General features: G+C 40.3%; 1 protein-coding gene and 1 long non-coding RNA gene across 18 annotated transcripts in view; one reads left to right on the forward strand and one right to left on the reverse strand.

Moving 5' to 3' along the window:
• Window positions 1–7544, forward strand: part of PNKD (PNKD metallo-beta-lactamase domain containing) — a 52023-nt gene extending 44479 nt beyond the window's left edge. For 8 of the 17 annotated variants that reach the window (XM_085872664.1, XM_085872672.1, XM_085872667.1 and 5 more), the window contains one exon: window positions 5868–7544. In XM_085872664.1, the coding sequence (XP_085728790.1) occupies window positions 5868–6044 (177 nt within the window). In that variant the 3' untranslated portion in view covers window positions 6045–7544. Of the gene's footprint in view, window positions 1–205 lie in introns of all 17 variants that reach the window. The other 9 variants (XR_015055937.1, XM_085872673.1, XR_015055934.1 and 6 more) reach the window with 8 other exon arrangements.
• LOC147029538 (uncharacterized) lies at window positions 6265–10077 on the reverse strand. Its single transcript, XR_015055942.1, has 2 exons — window positions 8320–10077; window positions 6265–8036 (listed from the first exon to the last, which is right to left on the reverse strand). It is a non-coding gene; the product is annotated as an uncharacterized LOC147029538 (long non-coding RNA).

The following is a 10077-nucleotide window of genomic DNA, read 5'->3' on the forward strand; positions in this document are numbered from 1 at the left end:
GATTTCCACTGAAGTTATGTTGAATGTCTTTGTATATTTCACTCCCGAAAGCTATCGTGGGCGTATTTAAAATATGCAAGAGAAGGCAGATGTGACAGCTGTGTCGTTGCCTTATCTGATGAATGGCATACATCAAAATTCTGCCTCACAATATGCCCATGAAGAATGCCGTTTGTTAACCACAATCCAAATCCCCATTTTACAGACATACTTGTAGGAAGTATGCGATGACATCGTGTCGCTCTGGGATATGAAGACCGCCCGCCATTATGGGATATAAATGAAACGTGATGGCCAAGCCGCCCTGGCAGATGCATGGTGGCATTTTCCAAGTACTTTGACAACTTACTCCAGGATGTGAAACACAGATACCCTGAGGAAATGGATCCATATTGGTATAGATCAATATGGATATAATGGTATAGATCTATACCTATAATGGTATAGATCCATATTGCTTGAAGAAACCTGACTTGGCAGACAACGTGACGTTGTGGCCCAGGATTGAATACCCAGATTTCGTGAACTACAGTGGTCGGTTCTGATGAAAGATTTCAAATCTATGGAGTCCAACAACCTTTTTTTCATAAGCGAATGGGTGCAGGTGAAAGCTTTTTCAGGCAAAAACGTTTTATTAAGGTATGTTAGTCGTCGTCTTCAAGATCTTGTTTTTGTTTCTGACTCAAATTGTGACTCAGCTAATGCCACTTGACCAGAATATAAAATGAAGAATCGGTACAGGATGTTCATCATGGTAAATTTTAGGTGTTGCCTATTATATTTGTGGTGTGGACTATCATGGAGTACAGTCATACTCCTTATGTAGGGATGGGATGGGATGGGATGGGAAAAAAATAGCCGCCCCATCAAATGTGTACAAAATTATATGGGGAAGAGCTCCTACAGAGTGTGAGGAAATACCACTGATAAAATAGTCGCCACACACACACACACACACACATTTCCTTCTTGCCGTCGTCCATGAGGTCTGCACATGAAATGTTGTTGAGGCACTTTTCCTGCCATTTTCTTGTTAATCCCTCAGTTTGAGTTCCTTCATTTCTTAAAATTCCATGGATGCAATAAAAAGATCCATCCTTTTCTCTGTTGGCATACATAGAGCACCCAAGGACAGCACAAAAGTACAGCATTTTCACTTTGAAAGCGCACTAGCTCGTATAGACTCTTCCTTGTAAACACATGGCTTTGTCTCCTGTAATGGCGGCAGCATTATGCAGTGTCATTCCCACAGTGGGAATGATGTCTATTGAACATGACCTGTCGGGCCTTCCTCGGCCTACAAACCACAGAGGTTGATTGAGTAGTCTGGCTGAGCAGTGTTTAATGGGCAAACAGCTTCCAGCAATGGAAGCTGTATCAAACTATAGGGTTCATGGACCACCTTACCCCACACTGTCTTGAGGATAATGACATTGGAAAGGTCTTTTCAACTCTTGCTTTGCATGTCCGAGCACTATCTACATTAGCTTTGTTTGTGAACTTTGAATAATAATAGGTGTGATGGCAATCATACGAAGCCAATGGGTCAAACGGAACAGTCCAGAGTTGAATCTTCTGGCAACTCTTCTCGGAGAAACTGACGATTTTGGGACGATGTTTAAGAAAAACGTGTACTTAAACGAGATCTTTTGGATAAAGTTCGCTCTGGAGTTGCATTACTAGGCCCCACCATTTTGGCTGAATCTTACTGTAACTCTGCCCTCGGAGTACACGGACAATTTGATTGGTCGAGATTGCATAAAGTTTTGCCCAAGTACTAGTTACTAAACTGGACGTTTTTGGAAGTGCCATGAAGGCGATTTGTGTTTTATGGTGTTTAAGTAAACAAACAAACCATTGAATCGGAAGCTTGCCGCCATTGATGCACCGTCTTTTACACCACCTGATTTAACACATTACATAAGTTATTCGTGCCTATTGGTTGTGTCCAAAATGACTTTCTTAAAAACAGTAAGTTTCCGGTTTGGAATGATTTTCAAACTCGTTTCACTGCCAGATTGGCAGACAGACGAAACAAATTAACTTACTCCTCTCTGCGCATGCGCAATCGGGATGAGATTCCATAAAATTTTTCCAACTTCAGAGCCAAAATACTGCTAAACTGCAGGTTTTTGTTCCAATTCGTGTTCTACGGTGCTCATAATATGAAATTATATTGATTTTAAGTTGTTCCTCGATCATAAACTGGCAGACAGACAGAGTGAACCAATTGCTTAACCCGGCTTTGCGCTACACTTTTGGTAATAAACAAGTCATTGTTCATCCTCTGTATTGTTTGTTTGATGACTGTGTCCTGTGATTCAAGTGTTTTTTTTTTTCCACTCCCAAACCACAAATACATCCCCCAAGTTAGGTAATGTGATTACATTTTGGAATAAAGAGAAAAACTGAAGCATTCATGAAGTCTTTTTACCTCTGTCACTGAAGGTGGACGAAGGTTATGTTTTCATCTTTGTCTATTTGTCTGTGAGCAGGATATCTCAAAAAGTTATGGACCGATTCGGACGAGACTTAGTGGACAGTTTTGGTGTGTGAGAAGGAAGAATTGATTAGATTTTGGTGAAGGTCCAGATTCAGATATGAGAATTTTTTTTTTTTAAAGTCATTCTTCACCATCGAGAGATAGGACAAAAACGATATATAGCACAATATTTCAAAAAGTTATGGATGGATTATGACAAAACTTGGTGGACAGGTTGGGCAGGTAAGAATAAGCTGATTATATATATATATATATATATATATATATATATATATATATATATATATATATATATATATATTTTATTTTTTTAACGTGATGAGAATGAAAGGCCGGATCTGTTTTCAGACCAATCGGTGGGATACAATCGTAACCTGTTCCGCCTGGTGGAGGTATGCGCTCTACTGAGTGCCGTTCAAGTTTATATGCTGAAATCTAGCTTCATGGAGTTGACAGATGGCAGTAGGTACACAGAATGGCAGAGGATGAAAGGAGAACAAGGATATGAAGACTTTGTGTGGCAGAAAGAAAGGAACATGAGGTTGGGGGTAGGGGGCTACAGTAAGATGTGGTCAGTTCCAAAGATGAAAGAATGTCAGTAAACATTCAGCTTTTAGTTGGTTGGGGGGGGTGGGGGGGTCTGTCAAGGCAAAGGAATGAGAGGGTAGAAGTGATGCAATTAATGTCGGGGTTGATAAAAGCTGTTTGTTTGTTTTTACCATTAATAGATAACACTGGACAACAATGATTTTGCTACTGGGGTGGAAACGCATGTTCTTGCCAAAATAAAGTTTCCTGATGCTGAATCTGAAGTCAATTTTCTCAGCACGTCAGGATTTTGAGTTATACATTTGGTCTAATTACAGTGGCTTACCCTGGTGGGTCATTTTGAGTGATCATAAATTATTAATTTTTGTATTTTTGGTTTCAATTATAGCAATACAAGTGTTGAAGAAAATTATTTCTCATAAAAAAGGCTTTAGAGTGCACTTTAAATTATTAAAAATGGATGAAAACTGACCAAGCTATGAATTTTTAAGTACAATTTTCCACGCGGCATTACAATTTTTAACTAACCCTAACCCTGATGATAAACTTTGTAAAGGCATTGGACCAAAATAGTAATGGCTTCCAATATCTCAGGGAGAAGTTTGGCAAAGAGAAAACTGATGCTGAACTCAAAGCAGGCATTGTTGTTGGGCTCCAGATCTGAGAACTGATGTGTGATCCCGAGTTCAAAAATAAACTGAACCCACTTGAGTTTGCAGCATGAGAACCATTTGTGTTGGTTGTTCATAACTTTCTTGGGAACCATAGAAATGAACAGTATGAGGAATTGGTGGACAACATGCTAAAGGTCTATCAACGAATGGGCTGTAGGGTGTCTCTTAAAGTGCACTTCTTGCATTCTCATCTTGATTTCTTCCCACCTAATCTGGGTGAGTTAAGTGATGGGCATGGCAAAAGGTTCCACCAAGACATTTCGGTCATGGAAAGTATCAAGGCCGGTTCAACACAAACGTGATGGGTGATTACTGCTGGTGCGTACGACGGGAGATCAATTCCACACACAAGCGCACCAGCAAGTGTCTTACACACTTCTGAACATTGCCGACACTAAATATATTGAAAGGTAGAGTGTAAACTTGAAGTGTTGTTTCTGAATCACTCATAATGGGACAGATTTCCCAATCAAGTTTACACCCTTCTGAAGATTACCATGTATTCATGTTTTATTAACCTTTTTCTACAACTTGTTTATTATGTTCTTGGTTTGTATACTACACATTATACACAGAGATCAATCAGTGTTATCGAAATATGATGTGAATGTAATTATTAAGCACCGATATTAGATGTACAATGTGGCGATCTGCAATCATAAAGTATCATTAATACATATACATATTTTGAAAACCTGACGTGCTAGATAAATTCTGACTACAGATTTGAAATCAGTGGCCCAGATTTTGCCAACAACACCTGCATTTCCCTTAGTAGCAGACAAAGTGTTTTGTTGTTGTTGTTGTTGTTGCCCAGTGTAATTTAAGTTTAAAATCTTCTTTACAATAATAAATACACGAAGCAGTGAGTGAGAACCCAAGTTACTGTAAGTTGTTTACTATTCTGCTTATATTCAAGTTTATTGATAAAATTTGTTGAAATGTTCAGAAATCATTCATTGTTACAGTTTGTATTTAAAAGAGAAATCCATTCTGCAATTTGCATAAATCTTTGTATTCTGTCATCGGACACTTTTTTGTTGTTGTTGTTGTTGTTGTTGTTCATTTGTGCCATCATCAATTACAGACGTGTTTCTCCTCTCACAAGTTCTGAAACACAGACCCTCTCAATTACTCTACAAGCTGTAAGATAATACATCTTGAAGAAGATTCCATCCAAGACCATAAGGGTCCACTTTCTGATGAGCAGAAGTGAACCAACTTTTTTGCCTTTCTCTGAGCAAAGTAAATATTCTCGTGATGATATTTCTGCATCTTGGCAGGAGGTGTTTTGTTTGAAAGTACTGTACTGAGGTGGTGGGCTTGATAAACGCCACTGTGGACATTGAGCTGTAATGGTTAGGTGGGATGCATGAAGAGAGTGTTAGCACAGTCATCGATGGCGGAGCTTCTTTTGTACCAGCATAGGAGGAGGAAGTGTGGAAGGCAGACTAATGGATAAAAGAAAATATGCAAATAGATATTGTATTCTTATATAAACAATCATCAAAATGAGGGCGGGCGCATGGCGTTGAGGTACACACTCCTCAAAGCTATCTAGCCTGTTTGAATCCTGGTCCAGCTATAAACTGTCATCCTGGTGTTTCACTGGCAGGGTGATTCATCAATGTGTCCCCTGAAAGGACAAGCTGGAGGACCCCTCTCTCATCACTGGTCACTGGTGGGCGTTAAACATCCCACGGCATCCTTTGTGAAGTGTAGGCGTGTTATCGCCGGCGCCATGACTAGATTACACATTCCTGCCACCTTCAGTTGAATGTTAGGCCTGGCCCAATCAATTGTTGAAGGATTTAGCCCAAGAATGTAATCCAGAATAATTGTGGCTGTGAAAGTCATAGTTGTGGTGGTTACTGGCCACATAGCACTTGTGTTCTTTTTGGATTTCAATCAGAAATTATTGCATATAAAATGGTGGTGGCATATTACTTTATTCTTAAATGCTGCTACTGTAACATCTGTGGCTTTAAAACGTTGAAAAACACTTCTAATCCCTTATTCACGACATGATTCTGACATACAACAATAATTTCTTGCCTTGGAGGTGGTGAGTGGGAGGGTCAGAGTAAGGGTATATCAGAAAGCACATGTGACAAGCAATATGAACCTCGTTGCACTTTCAGAGCCCTTCAGCGATTGGAGAAGAAAGGACGTACAACCCGTTTCTTCGCACGGGTTCAGAGGCTCTCCACACTGCCCTTGGCTTGCAATGGAAAGCAACCGATCCATGGGAAAAATTCCGAGCCCAGATTTTGCAGGAACTCCGCCAGCGGAAAAATGCTTTTTGCAGGCATATTTAAAACATCGACTGTCAATATGAAAACTTCCAAATACGTGTTTAGCAATGTGAGTGGCCTGCACTCAGAGCCTACCCATTCCTGTTGAGTGAACATGCACTGGTGTGGTCATTCCCCCTCCCTATCAATGTTGCTTTATATTAGATATATTTATATATTATATATATATACAGTGTGTGTGTGTGTGTGTGTGTGTGTGTGTGTGTGTGTGTGTGTGTGTGTGTGTGTGTGTGTGTGTGTGTGTGTGTGTGTGTGTGTGTGTGTGTGTGTGTGTGTGTGTGTGTGTGTGTGTGTGTGTGTGTGTATATATATATATATATATATATATACACACTATATAACCTTTTTTTATATAACCTATATACACTATATAACCTTCAGTTATCTGAGGTTTGTTATATATATATATAACAGAATCATGACTTCTGTTGGATGCTGTGCAGATTTTCTGTAACTGGAGTTTAGAGACTTTTGATACAATTTAACTCCCTATTATTGCAGTGGCGAGATGTCTGGAGGGGCTGGCAGTATGGCTCGAGGTATGCACACTCATCTCTCAGCCGTTCAACTTTGGTTTGAATCCCAACCCAGCTATAAATTGATATCTCAGTGTTTTACAGGCAGGGTGATTCATCAATGTGTGTGCTGTCCCTCGGACGGACGTTAAACTGGGCATCTTGTCTGCAAACATGAGTTGGTGTATCATGAAGACTGCACAGTGTTCTTTATGAAGAGTGGGTGAGCTCTCACTGGCACCATGAAAAATTCATGCCTCAGCTACTGTTGCGAAGGCAATGGCAAACCACCCAATATCACCCTTGCGAAGAAATTGCTTCGGTCGCACCGACGCTCTGTAACATGGTATTGTCGGTGTAACATTGTCAAAAAAAAGTACATCAGCGATGCGAGGTGATTATTGTCTCCACCATATATATATATATATATTTCAGATATATATATATATCTGAAATAACATTGTAAAAGTTGATGATCTGTTGCTTCATTATGAACATGAGGGAGAGGGGTGATGAAGTGTGTGGGATGGGGAGGAGGGTAGAATCGCTTGTTTTTTGTTTTAAACCTGCTTTCAGTGTTGTGAAGATAGGCTGCTTGGGACCCTGGGATCTTTTAACAGCCCCCAGGAGGGACCCAAGCTGTTTACCGCTCAGCCTTTTGTTGAAAGAAACATGCTGTTGGTTACTTCTATCCTTTAACACTATTATGCACAAACCATGAGGGTTATTGATTTCCAGTGAAATGCCGAGCACAATCCTTGGGAGATGAGAATACTATCAGAAGATGAGAATTTTGGTAAGATTTGCCATTTGATATATACTCAGCTTCTTCCTCATCACTTTGCAAGTCTGTCAAGTATTATTATTTTTTCCAATCTTCTGCCAGGTTCAAAAGGCTGTTTGCATTTTGGTTTATTTCTTCATGTTAAATTATGTACAATCCACAAGCTCTCCTTAATAAACCTCCACTAACCTCATTTGTACAAAACCTTTCCTCAAATGTCGACTCATTTATAAACAAGGACAAATGTGTCCAAGAGCCATGTCCAAAAGATTTTGTCTTCACCAGAAGAACAAGAACAAGAAAAAAAAAATAACAACTTCCAATATTTCGTCACATGCCTTGACGGAGCCAAGAGCAAGACCTGTCATGGACGATCGTCGTTCCTGACGAAAAGTGTATTTACGAAATTACAACACATTCAATGGAATAATCTTTAAATAGTAACGTGAATTTTTCCAAACTTTAAAGCAAATGTCCAAATATATTTAAAAGTTCATGATAGACGCTCTCAAAAGGCACCCTCAATGTGAGGATGTGTGCAGGTGTTCAAGTATTTTTGGAGATCTGGATCCTGTATATAAAAGAGCTGAGTCCTCAAGGTTTTGTCTTCACCAGAAGAAGAAAAAGAACAAGGTGGAGTTCTCTTTGAGCCGTGTCTTGTGCATTGAAACGTGGTAAAAAAGTGTAATAATTTTCCTGCAAAAGGTCAAATGAAAATGAACAAGAGCTCAAGTGAGCACAATATATGCCTGCACAAGAAGGAAAATACAGAATTAAACAGCATCCTGGTTGCCATGGTAACCACTTGGTATGATGAAGGTATGTTGTGAATTCGCTCCACAGTACGTACCAAATATGAACACTGAAAGTAAGAGGTACGGTACGTCTTGTTTTTTTCCCCCGACCGTGGTTTTGGTCAAATTGCAAAATAAAGGGTTGGGAATGAGTGGTGGGCTTGGATTTTCTGTTTAATTAATACCAGGTGTGGTTGACTGAGCCTGTCATCCTTCTGAGGTTTGCAAAATGAGTATCAGCTTGCTGCTGGCATCCTGCATCAGTGGCAACCTATCCAGGGTTGTGCCCATTCACCAAGAAGACTTTGTTTTGGCCAAAGTCACATTTGCTCTTCAGCAAGGATACAGCAGCCATACACCCTCTGAATTGACAGAAACATGCAGCAGCCACATATTTTCAGCAATGGCCTCAGGGTGGCCCTCCACTGCTTGGTTATATTTTACAGGCCATAAGGTCACCATGGAATTATAACACAGAGTTATAACTTTTTTCATTTCTCCATTCACCATCGCAATTCAACAAGCCAAAAAAAAAAATTAACCCATTCATTACCGTCTGGCTGGCAACACGTTTGCATTCAGGCCCACCTGCAGTCACCTTGCACCTGCCTTGAAAATTCTATGGCCACCACAGGAACACCAAGGTCACCATACAACATCAAATCAAAGACCTTACGGCAACCACGTTTTCGGTCTCCACAATTTATAAATACACCATGCAGCTTCCCAAAAAATAAAAACATATGTGACCGCTTCATTGTGACCATGGAAATACTGCAGCCACAACATAATTACTAATGGCCATAGATTTTGGAGACCCCACAGCCACCATGCCAAATGTGACTTTGGCCTAAATACACCATGCAGCTCCCCAAAAAAGAAAAACATGACTGCTGCATTGTGTGACCGTAGAAATACTGCAGCCACCGTATAATTACTAGTGGCCATAGATTTTGGAGACCCAACAGACACCATAGCAAATGTGACCTCAGCCTTCAGCAGCACCAACTCTGCATGTATGGATGTGGATCCTAAAATTTTAGTCATGCCATCAGAACCTTCAGGACCAGTCTTCAAGATTTTGTGAACACTTACTTTCAAATCTTTCCATTAGTCATTTAACCCCTCTGAAAATAATTAGATTTTTTTTTTCTTGAAAGCTCTATTCATTGAATCAAATGAGGTGCCACATTATTGTAGCATCTCAGTTGAACCCTGTAAAGCCTGGTGTTGGCTTCGGGGTTAGGGTGGTGTCTTGGGATCCTGAGTTCAAGCCCTGGTGGCTGCTGAATTAATATACACCAGGAGGTTGGCAGAATGAGTACCAGTGTACTGGTCAGGGGGACATTTGCATCAGCAGCAGAGCTGTGTCCCAACAATGATGCAACCAACAGCCATAGGCTGCACTCAAAATAGTTGAACCCAAGGTGATTTGTGTAATCAAGGCCACTTTTTACCTCTGCCAACTGGAGGTAGATGGAGGTTATGTTTTCACCCATCTGTCTGTTTGTTGTGTGCACTGTTGCAGCTTGTATGACAGGAAACACACAAGGGGAGCAGGAGAAGAGGGAAGGAATAGTGGCGAACAGACATGAGATCTGTGGTAAGGAGGGATGGGTTTGTTTGTGTGCAGAACATCTCAAAGTTGCAGACAAATTCAAATGAAATTTGGTGAGCAGGTTGGGTGTGTGACAAGGACAAATTGATTCGATTTTGTTGAAGATATGGATTGGGATAAAGCATTTTTTATTTCTCGGTGATTCTTCCCTATTGAGTGATGTGACCAAAAACAATATATGGCATGATATCTCAAAAACATGCGGACGAATGATTTGGGTCGGTAACAAAAATAAGCCGATTCGATTTTGGTTACGACCCAGATTGGGCCGATATCAGGGCTTCGTGACATTTTCCCAAATAATTGTTACCAGCTGGATAGACCT

The sequence above is a fragment of the Eptatretus burgeri genome, chromosome 3 (assembly GCF_056783735.1).
Source record: "Eptatretus burgeri isolate ZD-2024b chromosome 3, Ebu_testis_v1, whole genome shotgun sequence".
Taxonomy (NCBI): domain Eukaryota; kingdom Metazoa; phylum Chordata; class Myxini; order Myxiniformes; family Myxinidae; genus Eptatretus; species Eptatretus burgeri.